We start from the raw sequence: 21945 nt of genomic DNA, 5'->3' as shown, positions 1-21945 counted from the left end.
TCAATAAATAGAATGATTATTTTAACAAAAGTGGAGTTACTGATGTCCTTTGTTTTGACAGATTTTGTGGTGTTTTCATTAATACAGTTAATTTAGCCAAATGTGACTTTTAAAGTGTTGTTTTTAATGATAATTTAAATGTTACATTTGTGAACAATAAGATTACAGGTTAGTGTAAAGAAATGATACAAACTTGTGTAAGGAGAGGAGATTTCCTCTTTTTCCTGAATGCATCAGCACCGCTACTTAGAAACCCTGTAGGCGAAAGCAAAACTGTTATCAAATAAAACATTTAATTAATTCTGTATCAAAGAAAAAAGTCCAAGCTAAAACTTTAAGTTCACACAAAAAAGAACTTTTTAAATTTAAAATGTAAAGTACATCTTATGTTAGTTATTATTCTGTGATTGTATTTCAGTGAGATTCATTTGTTTTACTTTAAGGATAAGGAAAACCATTCAGAGGGTTTAAAGAACATTTACTTGAATTTAAACACACTACAGTGAATTGATGGTTTGGAGATTTAGTATTTTCTTATTAAAAGGACCTGAAGGTAAGGAAAAAAGGCACAAGAATAAAGAATAAATTAATCATTCAGTCAAAAAAACATCATTGAACATTTATAGAATCTCTGCTGTTAGTATATATATATATATATTGATCCGGTGTAACATTATGATCACCTGCTTAATATTGTGTTGGTCCCCATGTTGCTACCAACTGTTCAGTCCATGGATCGGACTTGTTTGTCCAGCACGTCCCACACGTACCTGATTGGATCGAGATCTGGGAAATTTGGAAGTCGAGTCAACACCTCAAACTTGTTGCTGTGCTTCTCGAACCATTCCTGAACCATTTTTTGCTTTGTAGCAGTTACAATGCTGAAAGAGACCACAGCAGAGGTGGGATCAAGTCATTGTTTTGCAAGTCTCAAGTAAGTCTCAAGTCTTTATCCTCAAGTCTCAAGTCAAGTCTCAAGTAATGTCAGGCAAGTCAGAGTCGAGTCTCAAGTCACTGGTGTAAAAGTCCAAGTCAAGTCACAAGTCTTAGAACATTTTTTCAAGTCAAGTCTAAAGTCGTAAAATTAATGACTCGAGTCTGACTCGAGTCCAAGTCATGTGACTCGAGTCCACACCTCTGGACCACAGCCATCGGGGAATACTGTTTCCATGATGATTGTGGATGAACATGACCCTAAACACTGCTTAGGTAGGTGGAAAGTGTCAAAATAACATTCACTTTGTTGGCAGGACTCAAATTCCCAGCAGAACATTTCCTGAGGCATCGCACTGCCTCTGCCAAAAAATGACTCGTTGGCCTGCAATCTGCCAAAAACATGTCAAACATATGCCTTATGAATACTATCACATCATTTTGACCCAGAAAGAATATTCCTATTACAAGGTAGAAACTTACGCTTATGGTGACAAGTTAAAACAAGATCTAAGGACCTTTAACTACACTCTTGTATAACTGTTTGACTGTCTGGACAAGTTACACAAACATCAATCTAAATATACACTCACTGGACATTTTATTAAGTACAACTTGCCAGTAATTTGCTAATACTTGCTTTTTCATGGTTTAGATTCAACAACTTGCTGGAAACATGCTTCAGAGACTTTAGCCCTTATTGACAAGATAGCATCACAGCAGCTGCAGCTTTCTAGGCTGCTGTGATGTGAATCTCCTGTTCCACCACATACCAGAGTTGCTCTAATGGACTGAGGTCTGGTGCATGTGGAGGTCACTGGGTAGAGTGAACTCATTGTCATGTTCAAGAAACCAGCTTGAGATGATCTGACATTTGTGACATGGTGTGTTACGTCTGTCATAAACATAACATTTTCATCCAGATAACTGCTGCCCACTGGATATTTTCCCTTCTTTGGATCATTTTCTGTAAGCACTAGAGATGGTTATGTGATAAAATCCCATCACATGAGCAGTTTCTGAAATACTCACGCTAACTATCATGCCACATTCAAAGTCACTTAAATCACCTTTCTTTATTGATCTGATGCTTGGTTTGAACTTCAGCAGGTTGTCTTGGCTGTGTCCACATGCCCAAATGCACCGAGCTGCTGCCACGTGATTGGCTGATTGGATATTTGCGTGTTCCTGGCTGGTTAGTTCATTTCCAGCTCATATATCTGCTTTATTTGTCATGCAGCAATGAGGAACCAGGCCTTACCTGGCCATGAATCTGCTTCTTACTTATCGTCCAATTATTTTAGAGCCTTTGAATGTCATTCCTAAACAGGTAATGGAATATTTATTACAATCCCCTTGAATGAAAGGTGAAAGTCTGCACTTCAGTCATTCAGTCACATCTCCACTGTGCACATACTCAGGGACCTGACTGTCTCTGTGTGTGCTCACTTTCGCCCCCTGGTGTCAGGCTAGCAGAGCCTTTCTCTAAAACCACGTGACTTCGGGGAAAAGGAGCGCCTTCATAGACTGAGCCGCAGAACTAAAGAGGAGAAGACAGTCAGTCCGCAGGCACCGCGGAGGAAACACGACCGAGGTAAACGAAACTTAAATCAACTTCCTTAATTTAACACCTTAGCGTCTATATTTGATTTTTTATAAATATAACATGCGGCGGTGGGAGGATGTTTGCAGCTGCTTTGTTGTTTCCAGACCAGACTCCATTTAAAAAAGACCTAAATTTAGAAAGTTTTTGTCTGTCTTTCTTTTCTTTTCTTTTTTAATGTGTGTCGACTCTGTTTAAAGACCCGGCTTGAACACGAGGCTTGAACTTGGCTTTTTACGCGAAAGCAAATCGACGTTTATTCATATTTTTACACATTTCTTATGTCTAATATTGGATGTTTTTGATGTGCCCAGAGTGAAGTTGTGCTATTATTAAAAAATGTGAGGCGGGGTGGGTGTAAGAGGGCATGTCGGGGCAGTTGATCGTAGTTGTTTGTGTTGATGTTTTGCCGCTGACCCTGAAACTTTGCGGTGTTTTCAGCATTTTTAAAGAAGCAGCGATGGCAGCTGGGAGAATGCGCTCCACTCGCAGACTGCGCTCCTGGATCGTCGAGCAGGTGTGTGTGGCTGTGTATGTGTGTGTGTGCATGAGTGTGAGAGGGAGGCAGGGAGAGGGTAAGGACAAATGAAAGAGTGGGGTGGGGGGGAAGGGAAACGGGAAGAGAAAAAGGGTGATTGAGAGGTCACTAACAAACATATATTCATAACTATGGGGCTGAAAATGACACCAGCAAAAGTTTAACTTTTCTCTTGTTAGAAAATCAGCTGCAATTGCATAATCTGCTTAAGCAAATTGTAGGTCAGCTGTGGAAAAATGCACTTTTCTGTTTCTACTATCATATAAATGTGTTATAGGTGCTTATTGCTACTTTTTATTTTTACAAAACAGTTTAAACCCTTGAAAATGAACTAAAGTCATAAACTGAATATCAGGAAATAGCTGATTTTGACTTTAGGCCACAAAATTCTGTGTATAGTGTAGAAGTGATATCAGCTGAAGTTGAGCTCAGCTGCACTTTCATCAAGTTTATATTTTTTTAGATTAGTTGGTTAAGAAATAAACAGATATTGCTCCAATTATGTGAATGTGTTCTGCTTTTTCTTGCTTTCTGACATATATAAGTGAAATCAGTGCAAGTGCAAACTTCACTGTTTTTTCTACAAAGACATGCAGAAGAGGTGGCTGGTTAGCAGCCCTGATTTATGTCTGCAGTTATTCAGCTTTAGGTGAAATTCAGGAAAACTATAAGCTTCTCTAACGTCGCTGTGTTTTTTGGTTTGTTTCAGGTCAGCAGTGGGAAATATCCGGGGCTGGTGTGGGATGACGAGGCCAAAACCATGTTCCGCATCCCCTGGAAGCACGCGGGGAAACAGGACTTCCGCAAAGACGAAGACGCCGCGATCTTCAAGGTAGCTCTTGAAATTCTCAAGATTTGCTTTAAATGCCACAAATCTTGTGTGCTTTAAATCTCTGAGATCGCCATCGCTGTCCTCCCCAGGCGTGGGCAGAGTTCAAGGGGAAGCTGACAGACGGGGGCCAGGACAACCCGGCCGCTTGGAAGACCCGTCTGCGCTGCGCCCTCAACAAGAGTCCTGAGTTTAAGGAGGTGATGGACCGAGCCCAGCTGGACATCTCAGAACCGTACAAGGTGTACCGCCTGGTCCCCATCAGCGAGCAAGGTGAGGCTTGACGTACCTACTCAGCATGCTCTGGCTAGGTCGTAGTACGACTTAGTTATACCTCAGCAGCAAAGCATTTGACTTACCTCAGACCTGATAACCTCGATGACAAAATCAGTCTCGTGGTCACACGAAGGTGGTTAAGTCAACCCAAAACTTCCCAGTGGGTCACATGAGGGCACAGGAGGCAGGACAGACATGTGACAGCAATTACAAAAACATACATGTGAAGACCAGGCGAGGCCCGAATGTGCAGTGTAAAGATGCTGAATTCAATAATGTAACCATGATATCTTCTGCCAGGGTAGAAATGGGACGTTTTTCTGTAAGAGCTCTGATAGTTGGTGTTCCCACTTCACTGGCTCAGATGTCTTCCATCTCAAGACATCTGTATTTCATTCAAAATAACTGCTGTTTAAGATTTATTAGCTCACAGTCTAACACGAGCAGCCCGGTTTCACTCCTGATGGCAGAACAATGCAGGCACACCAGCGCACAAGGACCCTTTGTGGCGGGAATTCAAAGCAGCACCATAAATTATACCCCTGCCTTGTTTTACGAAACCAAGGACAAAGTACAATATTTAAAAACTCTCAGTAGGTTTAAGACAATACAGCCCGAAAGCAATGAAGCAGGCTGGGAGTGTGCGTGAGAGAAAGAGTGTAGTGTTAAAAAGTCTTGTATATGTGCTTTAAAAGGTCAGTAAGACTGGAAAAGCTGGCAAAAATGTTGAATGTCAAAGTTCTTGGTATCCCTGCTCGATGATGAAGAATAGATCTAAACTACTCCTAAATCAATGTGAAGGTTTGGTGAAGGTATTTCTGTAGAGCATGTAAGATAGTTTTATAGTTTTTTCAGAATTGTTGAAAATTTTATACAAGATCAGCTAGCATGCAGCTTAGGCTCCTTGATTTAGTATAAACCTTGTGTATTTGATATAATCTCTGAGCCATCAGAGTCTTAAGAGTCTTAAGACTACAGACTCTCTACCTACACACAGGAAGTGGTGACCCTTTTTCGGAGAATTGTTAGGTCACTAAGTGGTGGGCGCCGGTATGCGTTGTTCTCTTATCTGGAGCAGGTGTGGTTTGCAGCATATGTTAGCATGGCACTGTGGCCCGGTAATGTTGGAGTCCCACAAATAAGAAGGTTGCAGTGAGATTGCAGATATGCAATCTCACTGCTTTGAAGTATCTGCAACCACTTGAGTCAGTGGGTGATGAAGTCAGTCTGCAATCAGTTTACAACTGAATGGGGTCAAGTTGGCATTTACACACAATATCTGTGTTATTGTGTGCAATTATTTCCTCTCTTGCAAAGAGTCATGTAACAAATAATTTGCCCTCATTGGTCCAGACTGACTCGGTCTGATTGCAGCACGTCTGTCTGTGTTTATACATTAAGACGGTGATCGCATGGAAAACCAGCTGTTCCACAGTGATTGCAGTCAGTTGGACTGTTTGTTTGGAGACAGGTTGCCTCCCACCAGGTGATCTGTGTAATCGCCTTGTTATCACAGTTATTAAAATCCCAGAGGTTAAGGTTATTGGAACCTCTGGTGAGCAGATGCCAGATGCAAAAAAATTCAGTGCAATCGCCTGGCAACCACCGATTTTTCCCAGCCACGATGTTCCTGTCCTATTTTCATTTAATGTAACTGAGCCAAAAAGACGTGACCCACCCTTATAAGAATGCACATCCAGGGTTAAACACAAAGTTAGCACGATGAGCCTCAACTCCTGCTACATAGTACCAGCCTGTGATGATCGTGGCAGGTAAACTGATATTTCAGTTGTAATGTAGGGCAGACCTGCACTCACTCACACAGTCACATGGTCAGCTTCCATCTGCCAGGTTGGATTTTTATCTCAAGATAATGAGCAACAGTCTTTGCGTCACTTTAACAGCCAAAAAATAAACTGACTTAATCCTGACCTCTCTGAGTCAGACTGGTGAACTCATTTAAAGCAGGTAGTTTGGGAATACTTGTAGCTCCTCGGGGTTCGTATTTAGTCATGATGGGGGTTAACCTACAAACCCATTCTGTTTGCAATACACTTTCACAACAGTCTGTTGCATTTAACGCAACAGTGGATGTTTGCCTGGCTGCCACTTAAAACTGTTCCAGTTATTGATTCAGAAGCAAAAACAGTTCACGTGCTTTGCCACGCCTGTGCATGCTCATTAAAGTGTAGGGTGAGATGAGCAACTGCAGGCCGGCGATGTCTCAAAATGCAGCAGCTCTTTTTCTGAGAAACAGAAACCTCAGGAAGCACATGACGACTGCGTCTGTCTCTTCAGGCTGCAGGCGCACAGATCCAGCGCGTTGATTGGTTGGTTACATCTCAGAGATCGTGTGAAGATTAAGGAAAGATGAACTAAAACTAGTTTCCTCTCACTTTTAGTAAATGCAGTTAGTCAGTTTCTTCTGCTCTTAATGTGGAGGAGCTTTGTAGCTTTTATTCTGAAAGCTACAGTTACTAACAGCTCTGCCATCAATTCTGCTTTTACAAAGACTTATTCTTTTCAGCTTTTCTTTATCATCATAACACCTCATAAATACTGGATTAAACTATTACTATTATACATGAACCGGTCAGAATATTAGGAACACCCAGAAGCCCACCATCACTAACTACAAACTCCATAATTAACGTGAACGAACTGAAAAATTGGATCTAAAAGTTTCCCACGGCTGATGGTAACGTGTTTACAGTTTTGCCCGACTGTTAGCAGGGCTGGCATCGCCGCTGCTGAAAGCTGACACCGAAGCAAACCTAAGCAAGAACTGAAGGAAGGGTAATCAAATGTATGTATATAGGTTTTCTTTGTTGTTGTGGTCGACATTGTTCTCCATTTTTAAAGGTTTGATTCACTAAAATAATTAGAATAACCTTTATTTACATCAGAGAAATGATTGTACACATATGACATATAAACGTGGTTTTAATCGGAGTGTTTATCTGCTGTGGGTGCTGGCCACAGTAGATGAACAGTAGATGAGAAAATGGAGGTTTAGCTGCGTTAGGTGTTGCAGAGTAAATGTTGCACAATGTACCTGCAGAAACTGGTGAACTTTCTTCTCTATTAGCGCACGGTTAGTCTGATCACCACTTCCACCTTTTCTGCAGCGTTAAGCCCTCTCGCTGTTTATTTCTCTCACACCTTTTTTTTTAAGTGGCTTTTGGACCCGCTGACTCTTGACCTATTTTCTGCTGCTTTGCCTGTTTAATGTCATAAAAGTGCCAAACAAATATGTTAAATGTAGGCCGAAGGGTATTTAAAGCTCTGCCGTGCCCTCTGCTCTCGTTGTGTTGCAGATGTTTGTCTGTTTCCAGGGAGAAATACCTGGATTCTAGTCTGGATTTATGACCATCTTTTCTTCTGATAATCTCCTGCACTTTGGTCTTTGCGTGAACTTTATCTGTTTTTAAGTTACTTTTTTTCAACTTTTCTTTACTTTAGATTTTATTTTAATCACTGGAAAGTCTTAAAAAGTAAACAAGACATGCAACACAATCAGTCACATGTTAAAACAGAGAAACAGACATTATTAAACACATTTTAATAAAAGCCTATAAATCAGAGACATGACAGAGATGGATGGAGAAGGAAAATACTTAGAAAGAAGTTCCTCTTTTAATCATTGCGTGTAGTTCTGCTGTGTCTTATCGTTTCTTTAAAAAAATGATAAATATATTTTAAAACATCTGCTTTTGATTTTAAGCCAAAAAAAATTATCAGTAACTTTCTTTCCAGATGTCTGACTTCTTTTATACAATTCATACTTGACCTTAAAGTTATTAGTTATATATTTTAACTGTTTAAACATGTCCTCTGCTGCTTAACCAGGTTCAGATTAGTTATTTTTACTTTCTTTAACCTTCATTTAATCAGCAAGTTAAAGCACTTTGAATTTACATCTGTTTTGTAAGATTGCTCCGGGTCAGGATAAGGTGCGTTAACTTCGCGTATTTCATTTTGATAGCAGGAGAAACTAGAGCATCGCTGTCAGAAACATGCAAATTCCACACAGTATCCGGCCACCGCGCTGCTAAATACTGATTCAGTTACTGCTATCAGGGCTGCTGCTCACAGATGTTTTCGATAAATGGTCAGTTTGTCAGTCGATAAACTGGTTGGTCCCTGAGATTTACAAAAAGAGACATGAGCAGCTGGGGCTCAGCAGGCACAGTGGGTATCTCTGTTATTTGGGAGTAGAGCTGGGCGATATGAGATTTTTTCATATCACGATATGTTTTTTTCATTTCAGGCGATAACGATATCTATCACGATATAAGCCAAATAACTATATTTGTAAGATTTAAATGTGCCGTTGCTCACAAGTAAAATGTGAAATAATCAGCAGCTTGTTTTTATTTAAATATTTATTTCCCATAATAAGTTCAACAGGGTAGATGTACTTAAGGAACATGAGACTTTTTCAGATAAATAAAGGCAAATATTGCAAACTACACAAAAGGCAGCCGCTAAAGCGTTTAAGTTTCAAAATAGAACAAACGAAACAGACTAAATTGTCAATTCCACTTAGAAACAAAATATTAATTCTTAAAATAAATCTTAGTTTGTTTTACAGAATAACAGACAAAACTGACTAACTTTTGTCAATATCAAATAAACTGAGAACTAAAAGGAAATTCTCAATCTCTCCTTGTTGTATAGCTTAGCTTTTCAAACAGTTTTAACAGTTACTTTAGTCTGACAAAAGCCGAATGACGAATTAGCGCTTCCAGTCAGAGACTGAGGCTACGTCCACACGTACACGGGTATTTTTGAAAACGGAGATTTTCCGTTTTAAAAAATAATCCCGTCCACACATAAAGGCAGAAATGAAGAAAAACGCTGCTATGAACATGCCAAAGCAGCAGGTGGCGCTAGATTCCTAACCGTGCAGAAATGTTGGCCAATCAGAAGTCTAGAAGCCTCGGTGGGAAAAAGTAAACAAAGCTGCGGCATAGAAGCAGAACCGAGTCGTATGTGTGGAGGGACAGTAACTGTGTGTATATGTAAGCATTTAAACACTGCAGAGAGTAGAATTAACAGTATTGTAGAAATTCATTTCACCGAAACAATAACGTGGCGCACAGTGTGACGCATGCACCAGTTTATTGTATTTCCAGACTTGCTTTCGGCACAATTTACAGTGCACGCTACTCTGTTTTTTGTCAGACTTGAAATAGCCGAAATACCTTCACACTACGGAACTTCTATGGCTCTTCCGTTCGACAATCTCTCCGGCATTGGAACCATCATCTGTTTTCTCTTCGGTCACGCTCGGTTGATTTTTCTAGTCGGCACACTCATTTCCTCCATTACCCGCTGGCTGCTTCCCAAACAAACACGTGCGGCTTGGCACTTGTGCTGTACGTAACAAGTCACGCGACGTGACGCTGCGGCTGTGATTGGTTCGGCTCTGCGCTACTTAGTTTGGATTGGCTGACCTTTTTTTAAAAAAATTTTTTAATTTTTTTATTTTAAGAGGACAAGAGCGGCGAGGTCTATCGCGATAGCTTAATTTCTCTATCGAGTAAAAGTTATATCGCGATACATATCGTTATCGTTCTATCGCCCAGCTCTATTTGGGAGGTCTGCAATTTGATGCCTGGGTCCTCCAGGCTGCATGTCAAAGTCATCTGGGGTGATACACTCACACTTGATTCCTGAATTAGGCTTCAGTGGGCAATCTACGCGTAACCTGATGCACACTTTGATAGGAATGTAACCACGTGTCGGGTCGATGCAGCGAAGGATTAAGAGGCGTCTGAGGCATCAAAAAAAGCACTTGTGTGAAACGATGTAGTAGAAAGTTCTTCAGGCAGAACGGCACCAATCAATATACTGCACAGTCCTCAGGAAATATATGAGATTTCCAAAATAAAAGCCCCCAGTTATTTATAGAGATTTATCATCATGCTTTAGGGCTGAGGTGTCAAACTCCAGCCCTCGAGAGCTACTGTCCTGCAGCTTTTAGATGCATCCTTACTGCAACACAGCTGAATCAATTGGTTGGATTACCTCTTCAGCCAACAAGTTTGGCAAAGGCCTGATAACAAGCCATTCGTTTGATTCTGGTGTGTCGGAACAAGGATGTGTCTGAAAGCTGCAGGACAGTAGCTCTCGAGGGCTGGAGTTGGAGACCCCTGCTGTAGGGTGCCAACCACATGTGGCAGCGCTCTCATATAAAGTGTCAATCACAGCCTTGCAGGATTTAGGCTAAATAACATTTTATGTTAAATGTGCATCCTGGCATTTAAGGAGGTGTACATTTTTTCTTCATTTTCATCTACAGAGCTACTAAAATAAGGCTTCTCCCTGTATTGGCTCTTCCTGCAGCCTGTTGTAGCCACAGTTATGTACATTATGCTCATGCATGCAATGACCGGAGCCAGTGATTCATAACTTAAGAGTAATCATTTGATCATTACACTTTTTCGCTTATAAAATCTCTAAATATTCACTTCACGGCACTAGGACCAGTGGAAAAACAAAGCCCGACATTTGGGAAGCTCAAACCATCGAACGCTTCCCCATCAATTAAGGTGGCACTCTGGTGAGATAGCATGGGGAAGTACTGACAAAAACACATTTAACTGATTTAAATGTCAGTAAATCCATCTGTTCTGTATCTTTTCTTCATTTTCTCAGCATGAGACTTTGTAAAACTAATTTCGTGGTGCGCTTAAAGGGCTGCAGAAGACCAGTGCGACTCACTTTGCATTATTGTCGTATTTTAAAGCTGCTATAAAAATAAACTGTCTGTGCATCACCATTCAGAGGTCAAAGTACAAACATGACGGAGCCTGACGGAGTTTATCTTTGGCTATTATTTTGGTAATTACATGGAAAATAGAATAAACATCTGCAGAGCTGTTTGTGTGCTAGTTCTAGTGAGGACATTTAATCAAAGACTTTTTATTTTGCCAAATGAGTCAAATTCTCGTGGAAGCAATGGGGCCGAAGAGCACTAAAACGACTCAAAAGTAAAAACAGCCGGTTGTTTTCAGCTGCTTCACGAGTGTTTCCTCTGTGTGCGTTTAGGTGTGGTGGTGCCTGAAAAGAAGAGCAGAGAAAAAGCCTCCAGGAGGTCGAAAAGGAGGAGAAGCGATTCAGACAGCGACGCCGCCAGTGATGACAAACAGATAAAGAGGGAAGAAGCCACGTCTCAGCTGGTGGGTTTATAGGATGTGGGGCGTATGCCGAGTCATTTTAGCCTCAATGTTTGCTCCGAGATAGGAGAGCATCTGATAGCATCTCGAAGCCCTGCAGTATCAAACGCTGTTTGCCATTTCTGTGTAGTTTGAATTATAGATGTTGGTGTAATGACTCCTTCTTGCCTGCTGGAGCTCAGCTAATCTGAGCATCTGAGAGGCAAATTAACAGTGACTTAAAAGCTGCGCAGCATAAACAACATAATTGAAGTGAACCGAACTGAAGTTCATAAATACTGATTACATTTTTTTTTTGTCTGATTCTCAGTATGTCGAGGAAAGCCCGGTCCAGACGGAGGAGCCCACTCAGTGCCCCACCTTCATTCAGACGGACTGTGAGTTTAACTGTCTTTGTAATCTGATTACTTCTGATTACTTCTAATTACTTCTTCGTAATCGGGATTTTTTCATATGTATAGAGTTAGCGATGCGAGGAGTATCCTGTGATTTCTCCTCACATTTGTTCTCTTTTCCATCTAAAAAGATCTAAAAGATCCATTTGAATCGTGATCTCTGGCTTCCTCAAATGTAAACAATGAGTTAATTCTCCATTTCACACAGTTGAAGGCTTCGCCTGTAGCCCACACAAATAGTATCTCAGAAACTTGTTTACACCACTGGAAAAAAGGTATTTTTTTGTCATTCGTAAATCAAAATTTTAGGTTATTGAGTCCACTCAATAACCTAAAATTTAGATTTTCGAATTTCAAGTTCTTTCCTCAGTTTCAAGTAATTTCATCAGTAGTTTGAGAGACATAACAACGTGAAACTTTGACTTACGAACGACAGAAATTGGTTTAAAGTTTTTTTTCACTGGTGGAAATAAGTTTCCATATTTCACACGTTAAGAAAACTTTGCTTTGAGTTTGACGGAGGATCTAAAAGTTAAGCCAAAGGGACAAATTTCCTTTCTGTCTGAGTCCGTGTTTTCCTGTGATCCTGTGAGGCTGCAGTCACAGTCTTTGCTTTGTAAAAATCATATTTGCACTTCGAGGACGAGCAGGTCTGTCGCTGCCTCTGAAATCAGGTCATGTCCGAGGAGAAATCTAATCGCTGACCTTGGGTCGGGCGATTTTATTTATACGCCACATGTAGCACGTATACAGGTGTCAGTGTGCTTAAAACTAAAAACATAAAATCCTGTGTAGGTCTGCTGTTCCTTAACCCTCTCAGGCTCAGATGAACTCTTTTGTTGCTAAGTCCTGCAGTGGTACTTCTGAGTAAAAAAACCTCATAAAATATGTGCGTGGGGTAATCAGGTTGTTAGTTTGTAACTGTTGCAGATCGGCAACGCCTGCCTCGAGAGGGTTAAGGCAGTAAAAACTAAACAAACTTTACAAAGAAGTAACATACAAGCCTACACACGCACATTGTGAAGCAAATGGATTACTGCAGTGTAACCTTGTGTTCTTATTTCATCATGTGTTTACATTTCAACTAACAAATCAAACTCACAGGCGACCAAAAGAAGCCGCTGATGTAACTGTTTTATGTCCCTTCAGCGGTCGATGAGATCAGGTTGGACGTGCGGATTGAGGAGAGTGTGACCGCTCCCGTAGGAGGTAATAAAGCATTTACAGCTGAGCAGGCTGTGATATGCTGGGTTCAGAGTCATGAACCCAGTCACGACCTGCTGTGAAAGCACTGAGTGTTGTTGGCTCGAGAAGATAACGACTCCTCTGTCTCCATCTCTACAGCCCAGGACTCCTTCAGTGTGGCAGTTTACTATTTAGGACAGCAGGTGCTCAAACGTCAGATTCAGGGCACCGATGTGCGGATAATGTACCTGCCCTCCTCGCCTATTCCCCCCACGCCACTCGTCCTGAAAGCCAGGTTCCCACGCATCCCGCTACCCGAGCCGCCCTCCACGTTGCCGGCCGGTCCGGAGCTGCAGGCCCTCTTCACCCTGCTCCCCTTCATGGAGAAAGGGGTGGTGCTGACCTCCACTCCGCAGGGAGTTTACGGCAAGAGGTTCTGCCAGGGGCGGGTCTTCTGGACGGGGCCGCACACGACCATGCCGGACCTGCACAAGATGGAGAGGAACACAGAGCCGGTGCTCCTTTTCAATAAAGAAATCTTCAAGCAACGTAAGTCAGAAATGAGCGTGTTGATATTTGTTAACAGCCCTGCCAGATGCTGCAGAACAAATTATCACACAGATGTTATCACAGCAAGAGCTTGAATGTCTGCGCAGTGAAGCTAATATGTACTCTGCAGGAAAAAAGGACTCACCAGGACTTTAATCAAAATCTGTCTTTAGAATTAGTGTTTATTAACTGAAGTATCACAGACTCATTGCCATCACTGTTTTATGAACTAAGTGTGTTTTTGCCACCAAAACATGGTTTGGCGCCAGTCTGCAGCTGTGATTGGATAATTGACGGGACATCCAGGATCATTTTGCTCTAATGCACTGCTGACATGGTTAGCTCACGATCGATAATAACACTGCTATCAAATTGCCTTATTTCGTGTTATTGGATAAAACCGTTGCCTGGTGCTTGTCTGGGCAGCAGTCTAACCAGAGATGCCCGCGTCCAGCTCTCCTTTGAGGAAATGCAGAAGCCTTTCAAACACAGCAGATGCACATAATCTCTGCAGCATGTCATCCTCCCAATTGGACACATGCCATACCCAGCAGCAGCTTTAGTCTGACTCCAGGAGAACACCGTTTACGTGTCTCCAACACACTTTGTTCTTAAACTAAGGGTGTTCAGGATCTTTTATTTTGAAAAGCTGCTAATTCAGTTCTGTGTTTGACTTGTCGCGTTCCTTACCTGCTCTGTGCAGCTTGACCTGACTACAGGAAAAAAATAAAAACATTTAAAAATAGTGCAGTTTTCAGCAACGTGAAGTGGAGAGCTGCTCCTGAACGGTGTTACAGGCTGGTACGTCACTGGGAATACGCGTCTCCCAAATAACTCAGATGAAGCCAGCTCGTAGCGATAGGTGCGGGTAGGAATGCAGGTCGAGCAGTAAATAAGCTGCTTTCCCTTCATTCTCAGCTCTTTCTTTACCGTAGCAGGCAATCAATCCTCCCACACTTGGAAACACAATACGCATGTTCATTATACATCTGGCAGCGCTGTTTAAGACTGAAAAATCAATGTTAAGTGCATGTTATTTTTTAATTTTAGAGAGTTTTCATGATAATAAGGTCCAATCTTCAAAAAACTTTAGTCTTTGGTTGAAATTGTCCAACTGGAATTTTGATTTTAAATGTCATGAGCAAAGATTCAGTGTAGGGCTGTTTTTTGCCCTGAGCTGATAACTTACATGAAGCGCTAATAAACGCCCGCCCCTTCCCTCCTCAATCATCAGAGTTGGACTACTTCCGTACAAATGGCGGCGAGCCTCCCCAGTGTGGCTTCACCCTGTGTTTTGGAGAAGAGCTGAGTGACTCAGAGGACCCTTTCCAAAAGCTGATCATTGTTCAGGTAAACCACACACACTCAGCAGTATGTTTTTTCTGTGGTGGGGATTTTCCAGGGAATTTCAGGTAAACCACACACTGGATTATTGAAAACTGTAACTAGAGAAAAGTTTCCTTTCTTTGTCCTTTAATTGTCACCAGTATTCATTTTTCTACATGAGATTCTTTTAAATCACCCTTCAGGTGCTGGGATTGTTACTCACATGTGATTTTAGTGACACCTAACTTATTTATTCTTCTGTAACAACTTGTGCTTAACTGGTGCCCTCTTCCCTGCTCTCCTTTTTGTGATTCGTTAAAGTGGACTTGCACACTCCTCATCCAAAAGCTCAGGGTTCACACTGCTCTGAATGCCCCATTTTTGGCTCTTTGTGATGTCAGACAGGGGCTAGCCCTCATAACTGGTTATATCAGGCATAGAAACCCCCCCCCCCACATGCTGTTCAAACCTTCTGCTTGTGAGGGGAAGCCAATCAGCTGAAATGGAAGCGTTAAAAACAGTTTTAAAATTCATTTTTAGGGACCTTTAAATGTGGAGAAATCCGTAGCTCCAATACAGGAGATCTGAGTAACTAACAAAAACTACCTTCACTACTCTCTCCTCTACAGATTACTTTACGATGGGAACAACGGCAGGTCCAGAACGCTCAGTCCGTCTGATTTCAGTAAATGGTAAAAACTGCCTTTACTGCTCTTTCCTCTGCAGATCACTCTACCGTGGGAAGAACAGCAGGTACAGAACGCTCAGTCCATCTTTGAATCCATCACCATCCTGCAGTCTCTGGCCAGCCAGTCCCCGCTGGGAGAAATAACCCTGAACCTCGTCACGGTGCCTTCGCCAACCAACTAGAGCATCGGCTGCGGGACTTTCTAAGCACTTTGATGGGTGGCATTTGAAAAATAAGACACATTTCCCCCTTATTATAAATCCGACAGCTAGAAGGATTTTTTTCTTTTATTATTCTAATTAAGACAGATTATAATAAGATAACAAAACAGGAACCTGCAGTTATTTTCTGTGGTAATTGTTTTTTTTTTTTCATATTGCCCAAACACGTTGCACAGAAACGGATGCATAGCATTTAAGAGAAATAGGAAATCAAATGGTGAACTAATATAAAGGGGACCTATTCTGCTTTTCCTTATTTTTTGCCACAGTGGTCAAAACCCATATGAAAAAAGTTTGACAAACTCAGGTTCAAACAAGAGTAGATTTACCCAATACTGTCATATTACACACATAGTTTTGACCGTTAGCACAGAAACAGCCCTCACTGCAAACAGGAACCTGCAGCTCCTGTTTCCAGTGAGGGCTGTTTAAGAGGGGCAGCCAATCAGAAAAAAAGCTGGCTTGAAGAGGGAGGAGCATTTGGATAAGAGGGTGGAGTGACTAAAACCATAGCACAGACTTGTGCCTCACAACAAGCTGTATTCTTTATCAGACAATAGCATCAACAATGCTAAAAATGCTAAGAGAACAAAAGATCGCGTTTACAGGAGAAACTTTCCATTCAGACTAAAATACTTTTTGTCTCAGGCTGTTTTTATGCTTTCAGGTGGCGTAAAGCTGAGAATTTTAACACGGGGATTGACTCCCTTTTGTAACCAGCAGCCTCAAGTGGCCATTAAAGGAACTGCACCTTTTGACGCTGCTGCAAGACGTCCTGTAAAACAAATAGGACTTATTTTGAACTGTGAATCATGCAAAGCTCCCGGAGTAAAAACAGAGTTGGAAATAAGCATTAATAGGCCCCCTTTAATATCAGTTTTGGGGTGCACCTTCTTTTTCATTTTAGATATTAGTTAGTGTACTGGTAACACTACATGTAAGCCAACACTTGGAAGCTTTTTATATTCATCGTGCATCTCAGAATGTGATGTAAGCAGCATGCCGATCAGAGCTGAGCAATCATCTTCCTGTAAATTCCTCTCATTAACTATTGGGTCATTTTAGATATTATAAGTCTATTGTTTTGGTTAGGGATTGGGGGTGGAGCCATTTAGTACTGTAGACGCTGCTTAAGTTGTGTTGATGAAAATTGTTCACACCACAGGACTAGATAGAAGTTTCACTGTACAATCAAAGGGGAAAAAAGCATCATAATAGCCTGCAGTAGTTCAGTAGACTATTTTGTAAAGCACCTTTATCTTTACTATATTGCCGTCAAGTCTTTTCAGATCCAGTGCAGATGTGTCCTTTATACCATTAGGGTTTTGTAGTTAAAAACATTTTTTACAAATGTGTCTTAAATGGTCATCTTTTAATAGACAAAAACTGAAACTGGAGATGAGAAAGGAGGAGCGTGTCACCCTGGAGCAGGTCAGTCAGGAATATCACATTCAGCGCATTTATTTTTTAACCATTTACAGTGAGAAACTTTCCCGATTTACAGGACTGTGCGCTGTTAGACAGCTGCACCGTTGTATTCATTTTAAATGCCTGTTAACAGTTAAACTTTCAGCTTTTCTTTGGGGGTTTGTGAAGGACGAACAAAACACACATTTCAATACAAAAGTTCTGCAGTGAACACAGGGAGGAGAAGCTCTGAATATTTGGCTTATTGAGAGTGTAAGGCAGCCTCAGTTTGACACGTAAGGCAGGTTTCCCAAACTTGCAACACATTGTTCCTCTTTCCTGAAGTTAAAATGATTTAGAAGAAATTTCCTCTAGACTCATGTTATTTTTGTAGCACCTGCTGCAGAAGCTTGGCAGGCATTTGCTGAACAGCAAATAACAAGAACAGCTGCAAAAACACGCTTTAATTGAGGATTTAAGGTAACAACACAGAATAAAGACACTAAACAGTATAAACTTTGACAGGGAGTTTATTTGAATGGTCAACTGTTATATTTGTAATGTCACAACTCTATTTAACCAGTTCTTGTGCCCACACGAGGCATTGAAGTCATAACAAACACATCTGCACGGTGTTCAAGGGTGGATGTACCCCCCTCCCCGCCCCCATTTTATTTTTAATATATTACTTCCCAAAGTCAAAACCACAAACTTGAGAGTTCCTTTTAAATCAAACCTAATGAAAAACAAATATTTTGAGCTTCATCTAGCTTGGTATTTACTGCAGGATTTTAGTATTGTAAGGCATTTTTGTCCTTTTGTCCATCCTGTTTCATGTATAGTTTGCTGGAATCATACTAATGTATAAACTAAGGGAAAGAGGGGGAACATATCTATATGTTGTAGTAGTGTTAGAGGAGGACTTCAAGGTGGAAGTGTCCTTTAAATGAGCAGGGGATGGACCACAAGGCACACTCTGGGGTGGGCGGGAAACTAGTGAGATGTAAATATTGTTATTTATGCATATATGTTCTTGTTCACTCGGAAAAAAATAAACGTCTCCTTAAACTCGGTGTCGAGTGTGCGTTGTTCTGTAAAAATCACATTTGTGCAGAAAAAGTGATGCTACTCTTCAGTCTAGATGTTTCCGTTGGCCGGCGAGGCGAGCTCCTCTATCTTGGTGTTAAGTTTCTGATTGGTCCAGTCTTTTGTGATGTCGTCCAGGTGGCTGTCAAAATCCACCAATAGCGTGTGATCACCTGACTCCATCATCTGGCTCGCTATGGCCCGAGTCTCCTCCCACTGTCTCAGCATTATCCTGAACAGGACAGAGGAAAAAAGGAACAGGTGAGTGTAGTTTTCAGACAGAATTCAGGCGCAAAAATAAAAAACAGACGTGCTGCTCAGCTTTCACAGCGTGTCCCACATAAACGTGCAGTTTGCTGGGATATGGTCATTCATGCTCTTACGTGTGTTTGTCTTTGAGTATCCATCTTGAGTCTTTGCGCTCGTACAACACGATGGGAGGAACCCGATAGTCTGGAGACATCTTACTGCCATCGAGCTGTAAGAAAAAAAATCATCCTGAACTACTTTATTAAACAGACAGCACAGCTAAGCTTAACTTATTTCTGAAAGCCTGCTTACCAGCAATAGAAATATGTCCAGGTTAAACCAGCAGGTAAGAGACAGCCGATAAAACAATTTTACTTCTGTTTTTCTTACCATTAATAAAACTGGATTGTCAAACTGCTCTGCAATCTTATCGGCGACCTTCAGCGCACACGGTGTCGGGCTGCCGAGCAGAAAACATAAAAACTAGTTAAAAAGAAACTCCTGAGACCACACGCCTCCGCCAAAGCCGCAAAGTTACAGAAGGATGGCATATTTTTCTTGAGAATATCATTTTGATATGTATGAAGATCCAGTTTATTCATTCCAAAGCTAACTTTACTGCTTGAAAACTGACAAAAGGTAACCCTTTAATCTCTTTTCTGAACAGAGAGGTTTCTGTATGATTTCAGATTTTTTTAAATTTTAACTAAAATGTCTTTTTACATCTTGTTTTAGTTTTTATTTAATAACCTTTTCATGCTGGTTTTCCCATCTAGACAGATGTGCTGAGCTGTAAAGTGTTACTGCATGAGGTACGAAAGGCTAAATGTGCAGCTTTGCCGCATCTCAAAACAAAAAACAGGGTTCAAATGAAAACCTCTTTAGTGACACGAAGCTCTGGAAACCCACTTGTTATCAGACACGCAGGCGTTGGCTTGGTAATATCCCACTATCCTCTGCTGAGTCTGTGAACACCAAACATCCACCTGGAAGGAGGAGAGCACCCACCGCCACTTTTAAACTTCATTTAATGCTGATGCAAGTTATAAATTCTTAATAACTTGGTAGCTTGGTCCAGAATATCTGACTGCAGGGTTTTATGCCTTCACAATAAACAATCACGAGGAGTCTTTAAGGTCTTCTCCGGGATCAGAGCTCCAGACTGTGGTGCTATTAAACAAAATTGTGAGGGCAGAAAAACACCTGTGAGCACCTGTGTAAGGGCCAGCTGGGTGATAGGAGCCAGGGGCAGGTGGGAGTGGAGCAGCGGGACACAGTCAGTCACGCAAACAGCGCCACCTGTCGGGCTGGACGACAACAGCAGGCCATTGATGCTACAGCGCGGAAAGAGGCAGGCGTGCAGGTACATCTTCACGTAAGCGCGACAGGACAGCTCCACCTCACCCATGGTGTCCGCTGCGGGGAGATAAGAGCACAGAAGCACTGAAAACTTGCCTCAGAGGACCGAGGCTAGCGGGAGAAGCACTGATGAGACACATAACAAAGGGCTGCCGTTAATAATGTCGCTGAATTTATCGAAAATCAGAAGGAAAAACGTCCGCAAGTGGCTTGTTGCTCAATGAGCTGCCAACCGGCCACACTGTGAATGAGCATTAGCATCCAAGCTAACCAAGCAGAGAATTTAATTCCGCCTTACCTGAATGGGAATATCAGTAAACACCAAAATCTACAGCTTCAAACTGGAAATATCAAATTAAGCTTTGCACGCAACTGTTGACACGAGCTTTTAAAAAAACAGACCCAATTCACTTGACAGATACATGAAGAGCGTCTGAACGGCAGCTTTTGGTCCCGCCTACACGTCTTAAATGTAATTACCTGATTGGCTAAGAGATAAAGGCTTTGTAATGCGGTTCGAGATAAAAGATGCCAATCATTTCGTCAGGAGTTCAACGTAAACACGACTATGTGTACGCTTTGCGGTAGTGCGCCCTCTACTGAAGAGGATGACCGAGGGGATAAAAAAAATAGGTGTGTGTGTGTAAAGAAAAGTAAAGCTATATCAAGTATAAAATATACATGACTTAATTTGTGTGACTGACTTCTTTTGCACTGACAGAACTGCACCTCTATTTAGTCTAATAAAACTACTTTGTTATTGTAGTTTCATTGCTACAATGACAAAGATTCTGGTTCTGAGAAAACAACAAAACATAAAACAAACCCACTCTGAAAACTCAAATTTGAATTAAATATTTTAAATAAATGTTACATTCATAACCCAGCCTTTCCCTGTCAACGATGGCTTCTTGACAGATGCTCTTCCACTGAGACTATTTGTGATAAGGTTTTATTGAACAGTGGATCAAGTCAAAGGCCAGATGCTGGCTAGTAGCTCTTTAGGAATCACCTTCACTTGTCAAACTGTTTTGAACAAAAATATGAACAAGTTGTGTTTTGCAAATTATGCTGGTAAAGTATCTAAAGATGAATGTAAAATGGGTTCTTTGCCAAACTACCAGTGTCCAAAAAAGAAAAAAAGAAAACATTGCTCAGTATGTGTGTATATTTGTATATTTTCAAGTAACTTTCAAGTGGCTTCAGATTTTCTTATGATTGTATGGCTAGATAAAATGCAAGACAGAACTAGAGAAGTTCTTAGATACAAATTTCAGCATATCTCCCAGAAGTGCAGAGTGTACAAATGTTTGAGTGAGAATCCATTTTCTTCAGTCTCTTATCCAACTAATAGAGTAAGTAAGTAAAACTTTATTTATATAGCACCTTTCAAGATAAAAATCACAAAGTGCTTCACAGAAGCTAAAACCTAAAAATAAAAATCAACCAAAAGCAAGTTTAAAAAGATGGGTTTTTAGCAGTTTTTTTTTTTTTTTTTTTTAAAGCGACCACTGAGTCCACAGATCTCAGGCTCAAAGGGAGAGAGTTCCACAATCTGGGGGCCACAGTTCCAAAAGCTTTGTCGCCTTTTGTTTTCAGCCTCGTGTGTTGGACAGCAAGCAAGCCCTGGTCACATGACCTCAGGGACCTGCTGGGAATGTATGGATGTAAAAGTTCACTTATATATGTTGGTGCTTGTCCATGCAGAGCCCTGAAAGTCAAGGTCAAAACCTTAAACTGGATTCTGAATTCAACGGGGAGCCAGTGCAGCTGAATCAGCAGGGGTGTGACATGGGAAAACTTGGAGGACTTGGTCAGAAGCTTTGCAGCGGCATTCTGAACAACTTGTAGACGCTCCAAAGAGGCTTTACATAAACAAGTAAACAAAGAATTACAATAATCCAGACGAGATGAAACAAATGCATGAATGACAATTTCTAATTCGGAGCGCGATACAATGGGACTCAGCTTAGCAATGTTTCTCAAATGATAAAAACAGGAGCGAACCAAAGATTTTACATGGGCATCCAAAGTCAGAGCTGAGTCAATACTAACACCAAGGCTCCTGATAGACTGTTTTGCAAATGTAGCAAGTGGACCCAAGTTTTCCATAACAC

General features: G+C 41.3%; 2 protein-coding genes across 2 annotated transcripts; one reads left to right on the top strand and one right to left on the bottom strand.

Annotated features, from left to right (window-relative positions):
* Window positions 1–2458: 2458 nt before the first annotated feature.
* On the top strand, window positions 2459–18215 carry irf9 (interferon regulatory factor 9). The gene is made up of 10 exons (XM_085362784.1): window positions 2459–2527; window positions 2978–3053; window positions 3784–3906; window positions 3996–4176; window positions 11236–11366; window positions 11674–11740; window positions 12908–12967; window positions 13103–13492; window positions 14727–14842; window positions 15545–18215. The coding sequence occupies exons 2-10, from the start codon at window positions 2997–2999 to the stop codon at window positions 15686–15688; spliced, it is 1269 nt and encodes a 422-aa protein (XP_085218910.1). The 5' UTR covers window positions 2459–2527; window positions 2978–2996; the 3' UTR covers window positions 15689–18215.
* Window positions 17663–20230, bottom strand: emc9 (ER membrane protein complex subunit 9). The gene is made up of 6 exons (XM_085362785.1): window positions 20127–20230; window positions 19683–19885; window positions 19379–19455; window positions 18860–18929; window positions 18604–18698; window positions 17663–18452 (listed from the first exon to the last, which is right to left on the bottom strand). Exons 2-6 carry the CDS (start codon window positions 19875–19877, stop codon window positions 18272–18274), a joined length of 618 nt encoding a protein of 205 aa, XP_085218911.1. The 5' UTR covers window positions 19878–19885; window positions 20127–20230; the 3' UTR covers window positions 17663–18271.
* Between the last annotated feature and the right edge of the window lie 1715 nt (window positions 20231–21945).

This window comes from Diplotaxodon limnothrissa, linkage group LG9, assembly GCF_057381915.1.
Source record: "Diplotaxodon limnothrissa isolate DT_005_m linkage group LG9, D_limnothrissa_male_GT1.1, whole genome shotgun sequence".
NCBI classification, from domain to species: Eukaryota; Metazoa; Chordata; class Actinopteri; order Cichliformes; family Cichlidae; genus Diplotaxodon; species Diplotaxodon limnothrissa.
This window is presented reverse-complemented; position numbering and strand designations above follow the sequence as displayed.